We start from the raw sequence: 22,869 nt of genomic DNA on the forward strand, positions 1-22,869 counted from the left end.
CCTCCGGGTTTCTCTTCTTCTTTACCCAAAATTGGTTTTCGTTCTATTTCAAAACCCACCGTTTGTGTTGGGGAAATCTCATGAACGAAGGTTGGCGGCTTGTAGAGGATGTACATGCAACAATTTCCTCTCATGAGCCTCTTCTTCTTCTTTTCTTCTTCTTCTACTGCATCATCGCCATCATCATCATCATCATTCTCCTCCTTCTTTATCTCTTCATCTTTCTTTCTCGCTCTTCATGACTAACCCGAGACATTCGAGCAGTCATGTGGCATCACGTTCTACAGCAGGCAAATCACGTTTTGAAGGGTTTTCTTAACGGGTTTCTTGGCCACTTGGCCGCCTGGTCCACTCTATGGATGCTTTTAGTGTGAGATGGAAAGATGGGAGGGTTGAATTCATTTTGACTCCCCTTCTTTTTAGCTTTTCTTTTCCTTTCTTAATCTTTTTTTGTGGAATTTCTTCTCCTCTCTGTTCTTAGTGCTGGCATCAGATTGGCAAGACAGGGGAAAAGACTAGGGAGGCAATTATTCAGGGCTACGGCTGGGAAAGACTGGGCAAAGGGTTAATTAAATAAAGGACAGGATTGGACGGAGCTCGTTTTTTCTCTTTGGGCTGTCTTTTATATTTCTTTTTCTGGGGGGAGTGGACATGTTGGTCAGAAGGACCGCTTTGTATGCGCAATGGGGCTGTGTGTTGTTGTTTTCTACTCTGTTCATATTACGGGATTATATTCTAGCCTCTCATCCTTCATCCGTACCCTTTTTCTGTTCTACTTCTTTTCTTCTCTTTCTCTTTTCCACTTCCTGACCTCGTCGATTTGCGTGCTGCATGCTTGCTTTGATTTGGTCGTTTGTATTAATTTGATTATTGACATTGCCATTTTTTTTTTTGAAAAATAGGACGGAGGAAAAAGGGGGCCTTTCCAATACTACGATCTGAAGGGAGGAGGGAAGGGACATGGACACTTGGTTTCTTTCTATAAATGGATAGGGGAGTGGGACAAAAGGGTGGAGAAGAAAAACTACATTTGCTGGATTATATTGGCTTTGGGGGAATTTTTTTTTTTTTTTTTTTTGCAGCATTCTCATGCGCTTTGGGGACAAGGGATGTTATGGTTAATAGCGATGCGATGGTAACAGGCGGCCGAGAAGAAGTAAAAAGGTTGGTAGCAAAAATGCCATAGGCAGAAGGATATGGTTAGCAAAGACTAGCATCAAAGTTGATATTCGTTCAAGACTGACTGCCCAAGTATCTCAACTGTGTCTGATATTTGATGTTTCGATACGGCGTAATGTCAAAATCAAAGCCAAAGCCAATGTATTTCATAATCAATCTAACAATAAAGCAACACGCTTTTCGTTTCCCACTCAGAAATGCCAGACAATCCAGTCTATATAGGTATCAAATCACCCAAAACAAAACAGTCCCAAAGTCGCTTCGTCTGACACGTTTATGACACGTTAACCCAGCCCAATACAACGACAACAGTTTCTACTTCTTCTGCTTTTTAGTATACGCTTCCTCTAATACTTTTGTCCTCTCTTTCAACCTCATCTAGATCCTCTGCCTCGGGCTCATGGTCCGCAGCGCTGGCATCTGGCCCAGGCTCATCTCCAAGGCGGTTAGCTAGTGCACTGCCAGATTTGATTCGAGAATCCAGGGACGCCATACGGGTGCGACGAATGTTCTCATCGTCCGATGCCTCGGTGTCACTACCCGCAATCGAGGGGTGGCCTGAGTACGTCCCGCCGGCATCCCGTCCAACGTGCAGATACTTGATGTGGCGTATGCGATCCTCCGCGGTGATGAAGGACGGCGTGCCGTCGGGAGAGGAAACGATCTCGTCAAATGCCCGAGCCGCTTCGATGTTAACCTTCTTCTTGGATTCTTTCGGGGGTTCTTCACTGTCGCCCTCATCAGAGCTGTTCGATACATGGCGTTGCTGTCTCCTCATGGCAAGATTCGTGGCAGAGCCTTTTTCCTCGTGCCGCGGCACATGTGCTGCCCTCTGATGGCTACTGTAATGAGCGGCGTGGTTGCAACCATTCGGGCAGCCTCCCCACCGGCGAACGGCAACGAAGCTCTGAGTATGTTGCAGCTTGAAATCATCCTTGGCATCCTTGGCATCCTTGGAGCCCTCGCCATTCTTGGTGCCGTCACCATTCTTGTCTTCGCCGTCTTTTTCCTTGTCCTGGATAGCCTGTGTTCGCTCCCTTCGTAGCTCGGACCAAGTGCGAAGCTTGTTCTCCAGATTGTACTTTCCATTGTCTTGCTTGCGCATGATGAGAAACTCGCAATGGTTAATGTTTCGAAGGTCCTCAAAATATTCGACAGAGAAGTGATACCACTTCATGAGGAAGACACGAGACATGAGGCCGTGAGTGACTGCACACTATTCGTTAGACGGAATCACAGCGAGAATGCTACGGGATGAAGCTCACCTAGGACACACACGCTGGCAAAGTCGTCCTCGCCAAACTGGCGCCACAGGCTCTCGTTGAAGCCGCTAACCCGATCGTAGGCATCCGCAGCACTCTCTCCGTCGGGGATGCGGTAGAAGAAGTGGCCGTAGTCCGCCCTCTCCTGCCACATGCGCTCCATCTCGGTGCTGCATGGCTGGAAGTTGCCAAAGTCCTGCTCTCGTAGACGAGGCTCCTCGTAGACCTTGATGCTGGACCGACGGTAGGGCGAGGGTTCGGGGTCGTCGGACGTCAAAGTGGCCAAGATGCCCTCTGTGGTCTCTCGTGTGCGACGATACGGCGAGGTGAAGAAGTGAAGGGTGTCGTCTGGGCGGAGCAGCTTGCGCAGGCGGCGACCGGCCTCGTGGGCCTGGGCCCAGCCATCTTGCGTGAGCTTAACGCGGTGATCGGGGATTGTCTGGTGTATCTCGCGGTTCTCTGGACGAGGGCGGTCAGTTATGGCTTGGTCAAGGGCACAGAGGAGACTGGGGAGAAAGGCCTACTGTTGCCCTCGGATTGAGCATGGCGGATGAGAATAATCAGCCGCGGCTTTGCCATGGTCGCTATGCGCACGTGCGGGTATCAAGTAAGATGCTGAGGCTCAAGATGGGAGGTCGAAATCGATCGATCGATCCGCGGGACTGGCAGATATTAATAGATGGTGGTGGGGTGAATGGTGTGTTTTGTAAGCGTTGGTGGGATGATAGTTTGGATGTTGCTGTGTTTCGAACTACTGGCGTCAAACACCCCTTGTCCCGAAATCGGCTCCCAGAGGAAAATCAGGACTGGGCGAAGGAGGCAGAAGAAGATGAAGTAGAGGGAGATGAAACAAAAAGACGGCCAGAGGTTAGAAGACGGTGAGTCGTTAAAAGCGACAGAGGCTGGGTTGCGGTAGATGGTTGGTTATGGTAGATGGGTATTAAAGGTGGCGGCATCCGGCTATTGGTAAGGCTGAGGTACCGATCAATACCGAATGCAAGTACTGGTCCCTATAAACTTGCTGAGAGCCGGCAGAGTTTAGGCGTACATGATACAGCAAGTGTGTTAATGGAATCAACATGGACAATTGTACTGAGATTAAGCATGTACCCCGTGCAAGCTGAAATCAGCGTCTCCGCCACCTGACCGGCGAGATTTTGCCTCAAGTGACTCGGCTAGTGGTCCTTGAAGCTGTCTTCAAGATGAGGAAATGCTTAGAAAGCTGCCCCGGGGAGAGCAGGAGGCGCTTCGGATGTGGCGCAGTGGGTGATGGAAGTTTCGAGGCTGTAGCACATCATACAATCCTGGCCTCCTTACGGAGTTTGTCGCAGATAATACGTATTGAAGTTGTTGTCCCCTACTATCAAATATTGAAAACACTAACCTCCTCTTCTCATAGGCTTCATAGTGTCTGTCATTCCAATTTCAACAGCATCAATATTCAACTCATGGCTTCAACGATCCTATTTATGCGTGCCTTGCGTGCATTGAATCTGTAGCGGCCTAGATCTCGGCTTCCGGCGGTACCCCTCCACTCCTTATAAGGCTCCTAGTCCCTGTAACCTCTACTTGGCTTAGTGCCTTTAGCAGCACATCGACATTGGACAGAGGCCGTCATGGCTGCCTGTATTTTGTGATGGATTTTTTTTTCTCTGCCTCTACCAGCTCTCACCAGACAAACAACATTACATCCTCCATCGCCAATTCGCTCCTCGTCGCATCGAAATTTGTCCACAGCTCTGTTGGAACACTCATTATCTCATTGAGCCCTAAAAACAAGCCGCTGCCTCTCTTTTCACAACTTCTACCCTCCTGGTCGCATCGCGTCGCAAGCATCACCAACCCAGCATCAAACCTACCTCTTTCGCACAAAAATCAACACAACTCGCCCACCATGTCCGCCGAAGGCCCAGAGTCGATCCCAACCTCCGCCGACCCTCGCTCCAAGCGCCCAACCAAGCGACGCGCCCTCACCCCCGTGTCCGCCCAAGCCGCCTCCGTCGACGCCCTCTTCAAAAAGCCCGACCAGGAGATCCGCGTCCCGTCCTCCGCCCTCGCCCCCGGCAGCAAGCGCCCGCCGCCGCCCGAAATCGTCACAAATGTCCAGGGCTCCAGCGCCGGTGCCGGCTCCGGCGAGTTCCACGTCTACAAGGCCGCCCGTCGGCGTGAGTACGAGCGCCTGAGGGAGATGGACGAAGAGGTCAGGCGGGAACGCGAGCAGGACGATTTTGAAAAGGACAAGGCGGAGAAGCTGCGCAAGGATGAGGAGAAGACGAGGAAGAATCGCGAGAAGAGGGACAAGGCCAAGGCTCGAAAGGCGAACAAGGGCAAAGGAGGAGGGAACGGCAACAACGCAAAAGGACCTAATGGCAATGGTGACAAGACATCGGCGGCACCTGGAACAGATGAAGCCTCCCAAGAAAACAGGAATTCAAACACGAAGGAGAGCGGAACCGATAGAAATGGCAGTGAGAAAGCTACCAGCACTTCCACAGAACCCGTGGGCCTCGTCATTCACGATGACGACTGAGAAAGAGCAGGGGCCTGGGAGAAAGGGGAAGAACGCAAAATAAGGTTGAACATATGATTGAAGAGGTCTCTCTTATCGCCTTCTCAGACAGAGTTGGTGATGTTGTAATGATATTATAGATAGAAGCAGTGATACCCGTATAGAATGCCATTTCATAGATCTATGTGTCGCCTCTTTCAGCGGCCCTTAGTTTAATACCAGTGTCTATTTTGAAAATTTTCGTTTCCCCCTTAGATTCGTCTGAAAATGCTCCCACCCCAGTCCCAACATGTGTTGGAACAGGCTTTGGCCCTTCCAAGCAAACCTGACATGCTATCCTCCCTGACCATGGCTTCTTGAAGGGCATCATTTACGTCTCCAATCCTCAACCTTGCACCCGCTCGTTTAGTCGTCACCACCTCCAACTCCAGGAGCGCCACCTCCCTGTATCTTCTTGGCACTGCAGATATCGTCTACTCTTAGCAACAAACAGGCAGCCTAGTAATCACAAAGTTAGCTTCGGTTGCTCCGATCGGGGCAAAGGGTTTCATGAGCATCACGGCAACATACCTCAATAGCAGTCTTCAGACTCTGCAGCTTAATAGCCTCGGGCTCCCACACGTTATACTCAGTCATATCCGCAAGGGCACCAGTATCGCCGTTGACACCCCATGAGCTCTTGCCCTCGGCTTGCTTGGCACGAAGTTCTGTCAGCACGCGAACCGGGCTCTTGCCGGCATTCTGCACCAGTGTCCTCGGGATCACCTCCAAAGCATCGGCAACGGCCTTGTATGGCCACTGCTGGACACCCTCAACACCCTTGGCCTTCTGGGCCAGCCGGACGGAGACGGCCATTTCGGTTGCGCCACCACCAGGTGATAGTCGAGGGTGGAACATAACGTTTCGGGCAACACCCATAGCATCCTGGAGGTTTCGCTCAATCTCGTTGAGGACATCTTTGGAGGGGCCACGAAGCAGGATTGTGCAGGCCTTGGGGTCCTCGCACTTTGTGAGGAATGTAAAGTACTCGTCACCAATCTTCTCAATCTCGAACAGACCGCAGCGAGTGCCGACGTCTGACTCTTGAAGATCCTCCACTCTGTTGACGATGGTGGCACCCGTAGCACGGGCTATTCTGTTGTTGTCCGTCTTGCGAACTCGGCGAAGGGCCGTAACGTTGGCCTTCATTAGGTAGTGCTGGGCAAGATCTGATGGCACCATTAGTTTTGAATTCTGCGGCGTGTAGGGGTCATTGGATCGAACTCACCAGAAACACCCTTTTCGGTAATGACCAGGTCGGGCTTGACGGAGAGGATGGTATCACACAAAATCTTGATCTGCTCCTCTTCAATCTGCAGAATTCGGTTCCAGTCTTCCTCCTTTGTGATTTCGATATTGGTCTGGGATTCACCCTTCTTGTACTCCAAGGGGCAGTCCAGCAGGACAATTCGGGGGTTCTCGATGCGTCGTCGCATCTTCGGGTGCGTGATATCCTTGTTCAACATGAGCCCATCCAAAACCCTGCTATCCTCGATTTCGCCGCCAGGGACCTTTTCGATACGGGCATATCGCTTGATGTCGACCTCGGTCTTGCCATTGCCAGCTTCCCAGGTAACGGTCCGCACAGCCTTGAGAGCCAGAGAACACATCTGATCCATCCATCGAGAGACGAATTTGGTGCCGATCGAGGAGGAGATGAGCTGGGCCATGGCCTTGTCGTCATTGACATCGATCGGTAGGGAGATCTCGTCGATGATTTCGATGGCATCCTTCAGGGCACGCTTGAAGGCGGAAATGATGACGACGGGGTGGATATTACGCTCGAGTTGGGGGAGGGCCTGTGCCAGGATTTCTCCAGCTAAGTCAAAGTCAGAACCAAACTTCTTTCTCCTCTCATGAGTCTCCCCCCCTTTTTTGCCCCTCCCCCCTCCATTCGTTGGGCAATCCTTTTCAGCAAGTGGGAGAAACGAGAACCTGACATACCCAGAATAATGACTGTGGTGGTGCCATCGCCAACCTCTTCGTCCTGTGTTCGGCTGAGCTCGATCATGCTCTTGGCAGCAGGGTGGGAAACTTCGATTTCTCGGAGAATGGCGTGGCCGTCGTTGGTCAGGACGATACCGCCCATGGGGTCGAGCAGCATCTTCAACATGGCCTTGGGACCGAGACATGATCGGATGATATCGGCAACGCTAGAATAGGAAAAAAGTAAGTCAGCTAGGTTTATTCGGCTTTGATCAACATGGCGGGTGCATCAACACACGTTTTGGCGGCAGCAATGTTTGACAGCTGAGCTCTCCGTCCGGTCTGTCTCTCACCAGCATTGGTGTCTGCGAGCAATGCGTCAGCTTATAATCACAGGGACCAACATCCATCCCGACTCGCGTGTCAAGAAGAAGTCACCGCCTCTCTCTTGATAGAATGGGCAAGGCGGGCATTGGGTATACGCACTCATAACCAACACAGGGGCCTGCATGGTGGGCTATTTGCTTCGCGCTCGGCGGCTCGCAACGGGGTGAAAAGAGGCTGTGAGGGTGTGAAACACAAAGATAGCACCTGAAAGGAGCTTTAGGTCAGACTGGACGCGCCTCTAAGAGCAACAGTTCAGAGTCAGGCCAGGAGCAGCTTTTGAGGTGGTGGAAAGTGGTGGTTTGGAGGGGCGCACACTAGAAAAGTTCCCACGATGCCTGGCGGGCTTTGGTGGGGAGGCTGCAGTTGGCCAGCTAGAAGGTTCACCTAGGCGGTAGCTGCCAGCATTTGACCTGGTGCAATGTTAACCCGGCCCGCAAAAGGGAAAAGGGAACATTGATGGTACAGGTACACTGTACTAGTTGCCCCACGTAGGAGCTTTTTGGTGACTTTGCGATTATACTGATGCCTGCTGAGCCACAAGGATCGGAGCCAGAATTGAAATGGGTGACGATTGAAGAGATTTGTATTCCATCTCTTGATTTGGTGTATCTGTGCGCCAAACTATGTAATTAATAGTTTGGAGACATCTCATTGGTGATGATAGAAGAGGTACAGCCTCTTCAGGCCATGTGTAGGTACCGGTACTTGGAACCTCTCCTTGATCCCCAATGTGGCATTTGTCATCGACGTCCCGAGTGCCACCGGCCAATCAGAGGCGGCCACAGCTCCTCCATTTGCCCAACCAGGCATTCACAGGCAGTGAAGCTCATGCCTCTCCCTAATTGGCAAATGTATAGAAACGATGCATTTGTCGAAAGCCGCATCAAGTCTCTATGGGCTATGTATGTAGAGGCTAAAAGCAGAATTCCAATACAATCTTTGGCGGCATCTCATGATACCACAGCAGCGTGTTTCAGGTGGCATACAAAGTTCCTAGTCCGCTCCCCATATCCCTAGATTTGATCAGCTGGACATGCGCCAACCCGGTGTAAGCACGAATAATTCATCCTTTGGGCACCGTCGGCCCGAAAATTTCGTTCCTTGATGTTTTTTCTTTCTGGTTCTTAACTCCTTTGGTCGCTGTTTAAAGTGCTGGCTTCGTGTTGAAGTCAAAGAAACCCACGATATCCGGTCGTTATTGAGATACCTAGCGTTCGTAGAATCACGAGAGAAGTTGTCTCTGAGGCAATTCGTACATGAGCATTCCAATCGTTTCAAACCCCGTGTCTTGATATTATATGGCAAGCGGATGTGCGTAATGTCTTCAGACATGCATTACTGGAAGCATCGTCTAGTCACTTGATGCTCCTCGACGGCATTGGAAACCGAATTCACACACCAATGAAAACGGCTGATTACATCATACCACATTGAGGAACTCTACATTTATGATACAGACTACTCTTGACAATCGACGAATCCAACATGTAAAGACCGCTCGATCTGCCGTCATCTTCCACGGGCGGCGATTACTTGTTCATGCGACGTCTAATCATACAAGAAGCAAAATGATATATTTCAAACCCTTAAACTCAAGACCAACCCACAAGACAAAATAGAATACTAGCTACACAATCATGCCATTCAACAAAATCACCCTTTCGTGGGAGACAAAAAAAAAGCTAACAGTCCTCTGAATGGACTTCGTTCCTGAGGTTCGAAAACCTCCGCACACCGCTCGCGCCCTTCGTCTTGTGAGGCACTTCAGCCTCAGTTCTCTTCTTAGACTGTTCAATCTTTCTGCCTTGCTCTTGGCCTACGTGAACCCACTCGGCATCGATCTTCGAAAGTGCGTGGACGAGACACGAGTTCGTTTCCATGTCTTCCTGTATCCTCTCCCACTGCATCTCGTCAACGTCAGTCCGGAATCCGAACCACATCGAATCGCCGTCGCTGTTTTTCTTCGACGATGCAATACTGGGTACCCCATCCCGGCTATATCGAAATGCCAGCCCCTTTCGCTTTTCATAGTTTTGTGAATCCTCCCGCACGCTATGTGGAACCGTAAGGTCCATGATGTAGTCTCCATGCGTCTCATTCTCAGGAGCATGGCTCAAGCTCCAGGCATATTCTAGCGTCTCGATCTGAGACCTTGGGATTGCGATGATGACCCAGGCTTCGTCTTCTCTTTCTTCTTCTTCCTTGCACACATCTGGTGCTGGATGATGTCCGGCTTCGTATGCCGCAAGTGGTCTACAAATTTTGAGCCACATCCACGTGGTGACACGGCCGAACTGGTTGGGCCTTGATAGAGTTAATGTTAGTCAAGCTCAAAAGCACCACCTATCTTTGTACTTACACGTCGCATTCATATAGGGCGATGTTCCCCTCGCTAGCATCGAGATTCACGCTGTCTGCTGGCTCCACGGTGGGCTCCCTAGGCACAGAACCAAGGGGCTCTCCCTTGAGGTCGTCCTGAACTTTGATTCTCATGAAGCCACAAAAGTCCATCTGCAGTTTTCTGTAGCCATATATACGGCAAACAGATTGAAGAAATAGCCGTAAGTTGTCTTCTGGTCCTTGCTCGCTTGAAGTCTCCACTGGAGGCGCAAACGGATTGTCATTCGCTTGCCTCAAGACTGCCTGCAATCGCCGACTTGCATCTCGTCTATATCACCAACGCGTTAGTTTCAGTCTTTCTTATAAATAAGCTTCAAACTGTAAGTTTACCTCTGGGTCATTCTTTGATGATAATGGTCTGTGAGAATTTTCCTTCGTTGATCCAGACTCTCATCGTAGAACCTCTCTTCTATCTCCCCTGGAAGCATCATTCCAGACTCGGGTGCATCATCTAAACTGTGGCGAATGCTCGGCTTCACGCGAAAGGCTTCATCCAAAGCTTTCTGTAAGATAGCTACTGGAGCATAGCTTGGCTGGTTGTGCGCTGGCTGCTTCTGCTGTTGATCCTGCTGCCTCCTGACGAAGCTAAAAGACACACCCGCAAGGAGTTTCTCTCGCACTGACATCGTCTCCATCTCCCCGTCTGTTGGTATGTGATTCTGCTTCAGGCCGCGTTCAACTTTGCTTTTCTTGCCACTAGGGTTCTCATCGTCATGAAGGGTAAGAGCGTGCTTGGGCATGATGATAGAGATGGACGACTTTATATTGGGTGTATGAAGGAAGGATGAACAAGATTAACTCAAGATCGGGATGATGGAGAAGCGAAGGATTCAATTTATTTTCCAAAGTCTGGAAGGTGTTCAAATCAACGAGCAAAGTGAGAAGTGGGCAGCTGGCAAATTACCTGTCGATTCACTTTGGCATCAGATTGAGATGCCGCCAGCGGATTGCCCGCTCGCTACTGTATTGAGAGGTATAGAGGGCCTTTTTTGCACGGCAGGACGGTTCAATAATCTGTCAGATGCTGTTCAGAAAAAGGCTTTATATGCTCAGCTTTTGAATCGAACGACTAGAATTATGCTGGGACAGCCGATCGGACTGAACCATAGAGCTGTGAGGTTAATGAGGCTCTATATGTATCGTTCCCCGACCGCATCTTTCTCTACAATCAGGCATGTAACATTTGCAGCCATTTCCAAACAACTCTATCTATGAGTTTTATAGGCATTCTTTCGACTATAACACCAGAACAGCGGTATCCTACCTGTAAGTAAGAAAAGTTTCCGCATCGTAATGTCTCTCTCTTGCATGATTTGCTGAACCAGGGTCGAGATTTTGCAATTGTCTCAAAAAAGGAAAATCTCCTATAAAAGCGAAATTACATTTTAGAGCTAACTCGCTCATGGAAAGACATTCCCTTTGAACAGACAAGGATATGCCATCTAATCGCATGTCTGTTCATTTCTTAAGGCGCGCGAATAGATTCGAGATACGGCTAAATAAATTGATGAATAGAGAACAAAAAGGGAAGCATGGCATAATTCTTTTTTTAATAAGGATCGGATCCGTAGCATCGTGACTATTGTTTTGTTCGCTGCAGCAAAGGTTCATTATTCTAAGAGCTTGCCCACTGATATCACCGGTGTGTCAGCGTCGTCTCACACTTCACCAGATATTATACGTACTCACACGCACTTTAATCAAATATGACAGCTAGCTCGAACAATACTGAGACTTTATGTCATCTGCTGGTACATGGGAGATGCATGCCCACAGAGACAATAACTAATCGCGTGATTTACCAATCACATCACCCTAGCTGTGTGATAATGCATGTCCCAAAGCCACAACTGAGGCAGCACTCACAGATGACGATCTCGACCACCGCCATCAGATCCCGCCTGTATATGACAAATGACAAAATGTACCTGTAATGTCTCACTCTCTTCGCGGAAGCCTGGGGAAAGGATGAAATGAAAAAGAAAAGCAAGGCGTATCAGATGACGGTAAGTGAGATTTGTAGGGGAGCTTCCCATACCATCAGCAAACATACCGTATCTAGATATAAAAGAATCACCGGCATGAACCATAACTTTTGCTCCAAGGCACATCTCTACTCCACTGAGTTAAGCAAGGGAGAATACAAGAGTATCCATATGAGCTATCACAATTCTCTCAGCTTCATACACGCCCCCTCCATCATGTTTGACCTCCGTAGGCTCGGATCTCTCCCGTCTTTCCGAATACCCGGTATCCGTAGCGCAATTATGTTTAGTCGTGTCTCTTGACGTCTCACATCTCCGCGCGTTAGTACGATTCTACCACGGTAGAGAGCCGTGTTGCCGTCGCATCAGTCTATACCTATAATTTTCAGTATTAGCCATAGGGGAGGCAGCTGGGGGCAGACTGCTGGCCTTTTCGGCTTAATACACTTCACGTTGATAAGGGGGGATTTGTAGCATAGATACTGCGTGTACTTGTATCGAAACTATCAAAAATGCAGGAAGACATGGTACATTAAATACAATAAATGAGTGACAATATAGGGATTGATGAGGGGGCATCGAAGGGAGGGAATGAGCTGAAAACTAAAACAGTATTGCAGCCCCCATCTACACAGAGAGCGAGGATGGGTTTCATGACAATCTTTGTGACAAAAGCAAAAACATAAACGCCAGCGCACCAGAAAAAGCAAAGAGCAGCAAAGAAAAGAAAACTATCCCGGATTCGAATACGAAATCCTCCACAAATGTCATCTCCAGCTCTTTCCTTTCAAAAGCCGGGGGGCTTGCATGGTGCACGCCACTTTGTGCCATCATTAGTGCCATCAACATCAATGGGAGCTCTGAGAGGCATCATCCGCAAAAATAGCTTCATCTTGTTCATGACCGCCATCATAAGAAGGGAAAGTATTGGCGTTGCCCATAGTATAAAGGCCCCCACCATAAAAAGGAAAGCCAAGTGGAAGAGCATACTGCTGCTGCATTTGCAGAGTGCTCCGCAGACTCAGGCCGAGAATTAAGTTGGCTAGAGCCAAAACATCTTCATTTGCCCGCGCCGGTGTAGTGTTTGCAATATCAGCAGCATCAACCTCAGTCTGAGCGAGGCTGTGAGTGCGACGGTGTTGTGGCATGGGGCCCTGGTTCGGCGACTGGGATTGCCTCAGTGCCGTTCTCCGGCCCCGATTCCCCCCGGTCAGGCTCGATCTCCGGTTGAAGCGCGCCGGCTGTTTGACCCTGATGTTTACACATTCGGTTTCGTTTCGGCCATCAACGATTATACATCGATCTTTGAATGGCTCGTTATCCATGTATGCTAAATCGCCCAAGGTTAGTATCACACCATCAGCTCAACATTCTGTGACTGGAGCCCTTGGGCAACTTACTGAATGCGCTCCTAAAATTACCCTTCCCCTTGAGGCGGATCCATCCCGAACTGCTGACGGGAAATACCTCGACATAGTCGACATCACAAGATGCCGAAACCCAGTCTTTTACTTGTTGCCAGGTCGAATTAAATGGTAACTGTTCACCACCATGTTAGAATAAACACGGAAGATATAGAAGTGAGCAAGGAAGATCGGGTTTGCTTTGTAACGAACATTGGAAAAGAGAATATAATATTCCCCAGTCATGTCGCCCGGTTCAACACTTTTAAGGGACGTTGTAGAGTTCCCGTTGCTGGGCATAATGAGAGATAGGAGGGATGGTGAGACTTGGTGTAGACGTGAGAGAGAAGGAAGAGTTGAAGTTTGATGGTTCGACTATTGGGAAGAAGCAGTGATATTTATAGAGAAGTCCACATACAGACAGAAGCCTCTCGCTGGCATAGTAAGTGGCATTCATCATGTCTTAGGCTAGGGAAAGTCGCTTGCCGTGTGTTTGTTCTGACATCAGGCTGGCTACCGGCCATTGGCAGCCAAACACACCTCAACAACTCATACATTTTGTCTCTCCCTCTTTGTCTAGGCACCAGTTAAAGTCCGTAAAGTCGTGGGCTCCATCCGACTGCCGATACGACAGCGGCAAAGCGGCAGCAGTCCGCCGACACTCTCCGACTCAGCAGTCCCGTCACGAATGGTATGCCCCCATGCTCCCGGACTTGACCATGTCTCAAGTGACGACACTGGGCTGCGCTGTGATTAAATAGGTGATCGAGGATAGCCAGACCCAAATCCCGGGGGCTAGGGTATCATACGCTCACACTATGGCGTAATTGCATTAACATTCGCTCATCGCTTGCAGGAGACAGGGCAGGCCCGCTCAGCCTGCCTGTGGATGAACAAGAAGGGGAAGAGAGTGATAACTCGGAGCAAACAAGAGCACTGTACGGCAGCCATTGGCTTCAGTGGTCAAAGAGCTGATATTGGAGACTGGGCCGCCTAGAGCGCTGAGACGTGAGGCTTTCGTTCTCTGATAATTTGATGTGAACGCACATCTGACCATTAAGGCGGAAATCCCGGTCTCCTTTTTGACCATTGGTTTGTCGAGTGGCTTATTTCAAGCTTGTTTTGCGGCCATCCATGCGGCCCCCGCGGGAGAAAAAGAAAATGAAGCATAGACATTCCTTTTTATTCTTCCTTCCACCATGCACATACAGAGCACCCCCTTGCGCCAACTTGTCCTTGCAAGGTCTTACTATCATTTGGCACCCATGGCTGCCAAAACGCCACAACTCGGTTGAACGGAGCCTGGTGCCATAGCGCATACGCATTGTCCTGTGCCCGTGTGTTGCAGCTTGTTTGCCAGTGGCGGGTATTCTGGTCGTTCATTTCTTTTTGAACAGAGTCCTAATAGTGACCAGGTGGACTTGAAAATCAAATATTATCAAATATTGCTCCAAATTATTACGCCCTCTCAAATTTTCTGAAAGAAAAGGTATCATCCGCAATTGCTGTCTCATCTGCATCGGCCATAGCGTAGTCAGACGACGTCGGGCTATCATACTGAGCGATTCCACTGTGGCCTACGGCAGCTTGCTGCCAAGGATTCGGATCCTGGCCAGCATTGGACGGAGAGAGTAAAAGGTAGTGCTGCGCATCAGAGACAAACAAGACGGGAACTTCAGTCTCGCGGTTGATCCATGCAACCTGTGCTTTGCCCACCGCTTTTCCCTCTGGCAAGACGTCCTCTGGTACAAGAGGCGTCGGCCCATTAGACAGGGGATCCCAGATGAACGAGACTCCATGATGCGCAGGGTCTTGCGAAGTAACTAAAAGGAGCTCACGGGAGCTCGCATGCCATTGGAAGGAAACAGTACTGTGAAAGATTAGGACGGCTCGAAGCTCGGCCGCAACGACATCCCAGATCCATAGAGTGCACGGCGAGTCCTCCAGTCTTGTTGCCAAGAGGGTCGAGGATGCGTCAAATGCAGCCAATGAGCAGCCGGATTTGACTTCAGCAGTCACAGACTGAGCATCGGTAGCAGGCCCCGGGGGTGACAATATCTGAGTAGCCCTGACAAAAGTGCGGGTGGCTCGCGCCTGTGGAGATTCGGTTTCAATCTTCTCTTGCCATACCTGAGATGGCCTTAGTATCACAAAGAAGCTCTTGAAGATGCTGTGTACATGCTGTAGCTTACCTGGAGAGTATCCCTTGGGACTATGGTGGCCGGATGAGGCAACTTTAGGTGTGCCCTCCAAGATGGCGTACGGAGAAGAGTAACATCCCTACTGTAATCTCCAATGGCACACAGCTCTGTGTTGGGGCTCAACTGACAGATTTTGACTCCAAGTTCCAGGTCAGCATCTGGCCCTTTCAAAAGGTTAGACGCTGTAATGGTACGGAAATGCTCGCCATCAGCCGTGTAAATGAGGAGGCGGTGGCCTTGAGCAGGTGACTCCCAAAGAAGAAGCCACTGGCCGTCAGGGGACCAGGTAATGCCCTGCGCATCAAGCGTCTCTGGACACCAAGACCTGAGCACTTGCCGACTCACGGGATGATGGAGGCTCACGATATCCCTGCCACCAGACCGACCAAGTAACGCCAAATGCCCGGACTCTGGGCGGAGGGATAGGCCTCGTGATGCAGACACGGATTGGTGGAATTTGGGACTCTCAATCTCGACCGCACCGGAGCCGCACACATCGATGACTACAAGCTTTAATCCAGATGCGGACCAGATTAGGATCTCGGTATCTCGAGCTCCAAACTGAACAAGGGACGGCTTCCCACCACACAGAGAGCTGTAATTGCGAACTGTTGCGTGAAACGTAGAAGGATGAAGCGCCCCAAATACATCCAGCTGATCGGCTATGGAAATGAGGAACTTGGAGGATGACGGAGCCCACAACAAAGTAGGCACACTCGCTGAACCGCCGGTTGCCGAAGAGGAGGGTGAAGATCCAGGTCCAGCGGACAGTTTTACGACATTGGTGACTTGCAAGGTCTCAGTTGAGCGGACAAGCACCTCCGAGGATATAAGGGTTGCAACAAATCGGCCATCTGGACTCGGCCTGCAGTGAGGCGAAGCTGTGATGCCCAACAATTAGGTCCTCATTCAAGCGGTGGAAAGCATTGGGGATAACATGAGCATGATTACATACAATCCAAAGCTACTATAGAATGCATTGTGGTGGTCTGGGCTGGCCTGAGAGTCACCCCGTGGAATTCTTACACGACAGGTTATCGTATACGACTTCAAAAGCACAGAGAGAGGGAGATTGGCTGGCGCCACATGGGGGGTCTCTCCCTCGCTCAATGCTCGATATGGATATCCTTCTTCAATGATTGAAATGGATACTTCTCTCTGATTCCGTCGTTATTCCACGTTCCGCCTGTACTCTCTCCTAGAGGTAATGCCGGCTGATGGAGGCTGAACGCCGAACTGAGGGCTCACGCCTATCTTTTCCTTCCGACTGGGAGGGACCAGCAAACTGGTAAGGAAACAAGAGACAGCACGTCGTTTAGCCGCAAAACATCAACTGGATACCAAAAGACGCTCACGCGCAAAGATACAGTAAATTGGCGCGGCCGTGGGATTGTTTTTTGATATTGCTCCGTTGGCGAGCGAGCGAATGAAAACGGGAAGAGGTTCAACTAGCGATGCCGGGCGGAACCATTGAAGCTAGAGGTGGTGTGGTGCAAGAGTCCCCAGTACCGGTCCCAATGCCCGAAAGTGCCCTAACGCACAGGTACTTTGCACCTGCAAGAGCTGTAAACCTTCTGAACGCTTCCAGCTAGCGCCCGCAGCTCCAACTCGCCTAGCCCGTTCCCCTCTTCTGCTAGCACGTTCAGGTAAGCATCTAGGCTTTATCGTCCTGGTTGCATTATCGCACTCATGACCGCGGAGGCGAAACTCAGTTCTTTTTCCTGTCTCAACCCACCGGTTCGAAACAGATTCTTTGCTTGTTCAACTGTTTCGATATACATCTGCAGCTTTGGATCAAACCACAGTCGTCCATTGATTTAGTTCGACCGGTTATACGACAGATCTTACTAGGCCCAGGGTCCGGAAGTGCACGGCAGCTCGCTCTCCAGTCCAGCTTCGTCTTCTTTACACGAAATTCTTTCGCATTGATTTCCGGCCAAGGGCGCCCTCTTTTCTACTTGGTCTGCAGAAGCATGGCAAGAGAATAAGTCTACAAACAGGCTACCGCATATTAAGCCTTTCTATACATAACATCCACCTCCTCCGGCCAGTTGGCCACCCAAGTTACAGAGTGCAGCCGGCAGCCAATACTTGCACTCGCACATGTCTCGGCGCGCTTTGCCATCGGCTTTGAGCCAGATGAAGTCCATACACCATCTTGCAGCTCGGCTGCCCTCGAGTGTCTCGCTCCCACGGTCATCTGTTGGCGCCCTTGTCTTGACACGACACATTGCGTCAACCTCGGCGGTTGCTGAACAACCAGAGCCTCAGCCAAACCATACGATTCCGCCGCCTCCTCCGTCTCCGAGTGTCCTTTCGCGTCGGGATCGCATCCGGGATGCTAAGCCCTTCTCAGACTTTCTTACAGATACCTTTCACCGGCAGCATGACTATCTGCGCATCTCCGTCACTGAAAGGTGTAACCTGAGATGTCTGTACTGCATGCCAGAAGAAGGTGTTCCGCTGTCTCCTGATAGGAATCTCCTGACCAGCCCCGAGATTATTATGCTGTCTTCCATCTTTGTATCACAAGGCGTGTCCAAAATTCGGCTCACAGGAGGGGAGCCCACGGTAAGGCGAGACATCTTGCCTCTCATGCACCAACTCGGTGCGCTACGCCCATACGGGCTCCGGGAACTATGTATAACCACCAATGGCATTTCATTGCACCGGAAGCTGGATAGCATGATTGAGTCTGGACTTACTGGAGTAAATCTAAGTCTTGATACCTTGGATCCATGGCAATTCCAAATCATGACAAGGAGAAAGGGATTTGATGCTGTCCAGAAAAGTATCGACCGCGTCCTAGAGATGAATTCGTTAGGTGCCGGGGTCAAGTTAAAGATCAACTGCGTCGTGATGCGTGGCCTCAACGACCGGGAAATCCTTCCCTTTGTCGAACTGACAAGAGAGAAAGACCTTGAGGTACGCTTCATCGAGTATATGCCTTTCGACGGCAACAAGTGGAACAAGGGCAAAATGTTCTCGTACGATGAGATGCTGGACGTAATCCGGGGCAAGTACCCTGACTTGCACAAGGTTCGCGATGAAAAGAACGATACAAGCAAGACTTGGAAAATACCTGGGTTTGCAGGCCGCCTTGGCTTCATCACAAGCATGACACATAATTTTTGCGGCACCTGCAATCGGCTCCGGATTACGAGTGATGGCAATCTCAAGGTCTGCCTTTTTGGAAACGCCGAGGTATCATTGCGGGATATCTTGAGGAAATCCAACAGCGGAGACCCCATAGATGAAGAGGCGTTTGAGGCCATGAAGCAGATTGAGATGAACCGCCGGCAAGGTCTCGCCGGCACCGAACTTCCATTAGGGGTGGCACCAAACGAAGCTGAGCTGCTCGATGTCATCAGAATAGCTGTCAAGGGGAAGAAAGCAAAGCATGCCGGTCTTGGAGAGCTAGAGCACATGCCGAACCGGCCGATGATATTGATAGGTGGGTAATAAAGCTGCATAGCATATCCCCTGAAATTAAAAGCACGGCCAGGAGGGTAGCATTGTTCAGCCCCTCTGCGCCGTTTCGTAACTCTTATGGTGTCGAAGCGAATGGGAATGAGAATGTACGATATCACCTACCATCCATCACCGGCCTTTGATATAACTTGGCGATGTATGCTAAGTAAATACATGATAGATCCTGTTGCGCCGACACTCACGACTATGCCACCTGGAACACGGCAGCTTATCGGTCGTGTTATGCCATGGTCTGGTGTATCAACAACAGCTACCCCCGGTTACCTTGGACAACAGCGACAACTACGGCGACTCTCCAGCTCACGGAGCCTGAGAAATGACAAAGATGACAAGAACCAAAGCTCAGCACGCCTCACGCATGTATCCGAGTCAGGATCAGCACACATGGTCAACATTTCAGAAAAGCAAGTGACGTCGCGCGTAGCCACGGCCGCGTGCGCAGTGCACTTCTCAGACGACACGGCAATCAAGCTTATACGGGAGAACCAGATGAAGAAGGGCGACGTGCTCGGCGTGGCTCGAGTTGCCGGCATCATGGCGGCGAAGCGCACCCCGGATCTCATCCCCCTGTGTCACCCCATTGCCATTACGCGCGTGAGCGTCGATCTGGAGGTCGTGGGGAGTCGCCAGATCGAGATCCGGGCGACGGTCTCGTGTGATGGGAAGACGGGGGTTGAGATGGAGGCGCTCACCGCGGCGTCATCGGCGGCCCTGACGGTCTACGATATGTGCAAGGCTGTGGATAAGGGGATGAAGATCGAGGGGCTCCGGGTCGTTCTAAAGGACGGGGGGAAGAGTGGCAGATGGGAGATGCCTTGATGTATGATGTATGATGTGCACTTTTACATGGATACAGGATGCAAGCAATGCTAGCAGCTATCTGTTATGGACGTCATAGTACCCTCTCGAGGGAAGAGCAAGAGATCGGCATAGCAAAGTAATGGCGATTTTACAAGCCAATGTTGGTTCCAAGAAACATTTGGATACCTTATCTTACAGTGTGTAGAATAAGATCACCAATGAATGTGGAAAACAATGTACAAAATCCTCACCTCCCATTGTGGATGTGGAATGAATTATTACTCGTGAGCGGAACAATGCCTCCGCTGTTAGACCTATATACGCGAGACATTCGGCCGGAACTGGAGCAATATGGACACCATTGGGCATCTTTACCGTATCGGTGAGCACAGTTCTCCTGGCGGTACCTCAACGAGTAACAAGTCGATCTCGCTCGATAAGGTCGGCCCCTCAAAAAGACAAGGCCCCCTTTTTGACGATCATCGACCCATGTGATTGACATACATACATCTACAAGCATGAATCATAGAACTTACTCTGCAAGAAGGCCCCCATCTCACCAACCATCAAGACCAAGACGAGCCAACGGGCTCCCAACAACGCAGCAGCGACATGTCCGAATGACCTCCCGCAGGACGCCTGTAAATGAAAAAAACGAGGCGCCCGGTCTGCGTTGTCAAATATCGTATCGTATGCATGTCAAGCGGTGAGGAGGACTACCTAAACAAAACAAGGTAAAAAGCAAGAAAAACATGCTCGCCAGCGGCCACACCTTGAGGCCTGTGTGGATGGCACGTTGAGACCCAACTCCCTTTGAGGCCCTATTACAAAGTGTATTTTCAAGTTCCCTCTTCCAGCTGCCCCTCCTCCGCAAGCTGCAGTGCGACGACGATGCGGGATAATGGGCGGAGAAAGTTGGCCCCTCCTACCCCCCTTTGGCCCTTGAGTTCTCAGCAAGAATTTGTGATTTGGCAGTCTCCGGCTTGAGGCTGCAGCGTGTGTGGCCAGAAGGCGCAGGAAGGGATCTGCCAATCAGAGTGCTCGTCACTCGTATTATATCACAGACATTGAGATGACTGGTATGAAGCCATGGTTAAGGCATAGATGCACCAATAGCAGCGTGGCGATAAGGCGGGCATCAAGTCGTGCAGGCGATTGCCCCATTCGGAAAAGATCAAACCAACGGCACAGAGTTACTTGAGGCGAAAGAAGGTGTGTGGCGTTTGGCCGGGCTGGCCATGATTGACACAAGCCATTTCGAACCCCCGTTTGGTCCAGCTGCCGAAGAACGTACGAGCATGTACGAGTACCTGTACAGTACCGCACCAGCAAGTAATACCGGGCTGATGCCTTGCGAACTTGCAACCACATGGCAAGCTCTCCCGTGCCCATGGCCCTGGATTTGGCACAGCTCTGCTCCGTACGCAGCACGACACCACCCCATCGTTCCTCTCGCCGCCAAGGGGGCATGGCATATATCAAGCCGGAACATTCATCTGCCGCACTGCGACGTTCAGGACGCAGTTCGTTGGGAGACGGCCCACGGAATGCTCAATGAGACGCTGGAACAAGCAGAACGATGCACGAAGCTTCCACACATGTCCACCAGAACGAAGGCGGGGTTAGCCCGCTTCTCCCGTCGCTCAGCGATTCGTGGCAGCTTGCAGCTTGCAGAGCGCAGAGCCCATCTCCACAGCTTCGCTTTGCCTCTCTGACTGGGTAAGAGATGGTCTCGAGCACGAGTCGTCCCCGCGGTGAGGCACGCGGCCAAAATAGACCATGATATCTTCCCTCAACAGAATATGTATCTGTATGACTGCATGTACATGCATATGCAGGCGGAGACTTATGACCGTAGTATGTACTCTGTACTCGTCCAAGCGCGTCCTCTTGAACACAGAAGAGAGAATGTCAACGGTGGCCACGATACAACAACACTGAGTTTGTTAGTTGGCCCATATGGATGACGGCGTACCAAGTACGAGTGCCCAAATGCCACCTTCTCCGTAGATGCGGTGCCCAATTCAGAAGAGAGGCCGCCATCTGTTTGTTGATCAAGCTAGATTCCCACTGACGGGGCGCCCGTTGTGGCGACTCGCTCTAGTGAGCTTCGAAGAACAAACCGCGAGTCAAGGTGGCTTCTGCTTGCCGTGCTTTCTGCGTCCACTTGGCGGGGGGGGGAAACCGTGAATACTGCCACTGTATGGCCCGTTGTGGATTTGGCTTTTTTTTCCGGGTCATTCCACTAGACCGGGCCGAGGGTCGTTGACTTGGTCGTTAAAACGATGACCAGGATTGGTTCCATCTCTCAAGAAAAGACCGGTAGGAGAATAGACAGGTACGGTATTATGTTGGCGGCAAATACGGTAAAGGCAAACACTTGTTCCTGGCGAGCTTGCGGCGGTCGGTGGCAAACTAGCCAGCTGATTGTTTATGCAAGATCTTCGCAGAGCCGCACTGGAATCTTGTAGTGCTTCCATTTCGCGCCCTAAATCAACACCGTCTTTCTGGATTACCTGGCGGTGTAACTATCCTCAGTGTAATGGGCTAGCAGAGACGGTGAGAAGGCATGAGACGGGGGTCCTGAGCTGCAACGACGCTTGAACTGGAGGCCCAAGCCGGTGCAAAAGACGGAGGATGAGGCCGACCAAAATGCCAAGCCGAAATTGTTTCACCGAGGTCGTCGGAGCTATGGCATGGTTTGATATCCTGGGGTTTATTTTCTTGGGGCATCAACCATGTACGAGTACCCGTAGCGCGACTACCTACTTGGGCACCCCTGCAGAACCTGGAACACTCCGGAGCATGTCCGGAACGAAATGCTCGTAAAACATCGCTAGGTCGGCTGTCTTGCGACAAATACAGCAGCAAAGGCAGTGAATAGGTGGCTCTGTGTGTGTCGGCTGCCATCCGTGGCTGTGCTCCGTGCTCCGGACTTGCAGGGCCTCTATGCAGTTTCCCGCATAACAACCATGTCAATAAAATGAGAAGAGCAAAAAAAGACTCAAGGTTCTTGTCCAGGAACAGGAGCCAAGAGGCTACGAGCGAGAAGATCAACACGCCGAGAACTTTGTGGTGGGACTAGTGCGAGGGCCGTTTTGGGGTCTTTTTTCTTGGGGGTGGGGGAGCACTTTTGGGACCAGAGAGAGAGTGGCATCTCCGAGAAGGTTCATGCCAAGGAGGAGAGAAGAGACGAATTAGTAGAGGGAACAGGAGGGCGGCGAGAGAAATTATGAGGAATGGTGTTCGACGGAACAAAGTAAATAAGGACAAAGGTAAAGCATA

General features: G+C 50.7%; 7 protein-coding genes across 7 annotated transcripts; 2 read left to right on the forward strand and 5 right to left on the reverse strand.

Moving 5' to 3' along the window:
* Nucleotides 1–1,510: 1,510 nt before the first annotated feature.
* On the reverse strand, nt 1,511–3,020 carry M431DRAFT_490610 (hypothetical protein; the record flags this gene model as incomplete). Its single annotated transcript, XM_024916823.1, has 3 exons — nt 1,511–2,388; nt 2,445–2,900; nt 2,966–3,020. 3 exons carry the CDS (start codon nt 3,018–3,020, stop codon nt 1,511–1,513), a joined length of 1,389 nt encoding a protein of 462 aa, XP_024778658.1.
* A 1,315-nt stretch (nt 3,021–4,335) lies between these two features.
* On the forward strand, nt 4,336–4,971 carry M431DRAFT_76939 (hypothetical protein; the record flags this gene model as incomplete). The annotated part of the gene is made up of 1 exon (XM_024922514.1): nt 4,336–4,971. One exon carries the CDS (start codon nt 4,336–4,338, stop codon nt 4,969–4,971), a length of 636 nt encoding a protein of 211 aa, XP_024778659.1.
* Nucleotides 4,972–5,163: 192 nt separating this feature from the next.
* On the reverse strand, nt 5,164–7,518 carry M431DRAFT_292244 (hypothetical protein). The gene is made up of 6 exons (XM_024914095.1): nt 7,402–7,518; nt 7,214–7,280; nt 6,934–7,142; nt 6,218–6,808; nt 5,521–6,158; nt 5,164–5,448 (listed from the first exon to the last, which is right to left on the reverse strand). Exons 1-6 carry the CDS (start codon nt 7,424–7,426, stop codon nt 5,356–5,358), a joined length of 1,623 nt encoding a protein of 540 aa, XP_024778660.1. The 5' UTR covers nt 7,427–7,518; the 3' UTR covers nt 5,164–5,355.
* A 1,466-nt stretch (nt 7,519–8,984) lies between these two features.
* Nucleotides 8,985–10,442, reverse strand: M431DRAFT_76705 (hypothetical protein; the record flags this gene model as incomplete). The annotated part of the gene is made up of 3 exons (XM_024922491.1): nt 8,985–9,606; nt 9,662–9,970; nt 10,033–10,442. 3 exons carry the CDS (start codon nt 10,440–10,442, stop codon nt 8,985–8,987), a joined length of 1,341 nt encoding a protein of 446 aa, XP_024778661.1.
* Nucleotides 10,443–12,400: 1,958 nt separating this feature from the next.
* Nucleotides 12,401–13,793, reverse strand: M431DRAFT_292533 (hypothetical protein). The gene is made up of 3 exons (XM_024914096.1): nt 13,304–13,793; nt 13,088–13,226; nt 12,401–13,017 (listed from the first exon to the last, which is right to left on the reverse strand). The coding sequence occupies exons 1-3, from the start codon at nt 13,388–13,390 to the stop codon at nt 12,536–12,538; spliced, it is 708 nt and encodes a 235-aa protein (XP_024778662.1). The 5' UTR covers nt 13,391–13,793; the 3' UTR covers nt 12,401–12,535.
* A 755-nt stretch (nt 13,794–14,548) lies between these two features.
* On the reverse strand, nt 14,549–16,271 carry M431DRAFT_478123 (hypothetical protein; the record flags this gene model as incomplete). The annotated part of the gene is made up of 3 exons (XM_024915640.1): nt 14,549–15,220; nt 15,283–16,172; nt 16,247–16,271. 3 exons carry the CDS (start codon nt 16,269–16,271, stop codon nt 14,549–14,551), a joined length of 1,587 nt encoding a protein of 528 aa, XP_024778663.1.
* A 741-nt stretch (nt 16,272–17,012) lies between these two features.
* On the forward strand, nt 17,013–19,811 carry M431DRAFT_503946 (hypothetical protein). The gene is made up of 2 exons (XM_024918381.1): nt 17,013–18,745; nt 18,944–19,811. The coding sequence occupies exons 1-2, from the start codon at nt 17,395–17,397 to the stop codon at nt 19,600–19,602; spliced, it is 2,010 nt and encodes a 669-aa protein (XP_024778664.1). The 5' UTR covers nt 17,013–17,394; the 3' UTR covers nt 19,603–19,811.
* The last annotated feature ends 3,058 nt before the right edge of the window (nt 19,812–22,869 follow it).

This window comes from Trichoderma harzianum (genome assembly GCF_003025095.1).
Source record: "Trichoderma harzianum CBS 226.95 unplaced genomic scaffold M431scaffold_2, whole genome shotgun sequence".
Classification (NCBI taxonomy): domain Eukaryota; kingdom Fungi; phylum Ascomycota; class Sordariomycetes; order Hypocreales; family Hypocreaceae; genus Trichoderma; species Trichoderma harzianum.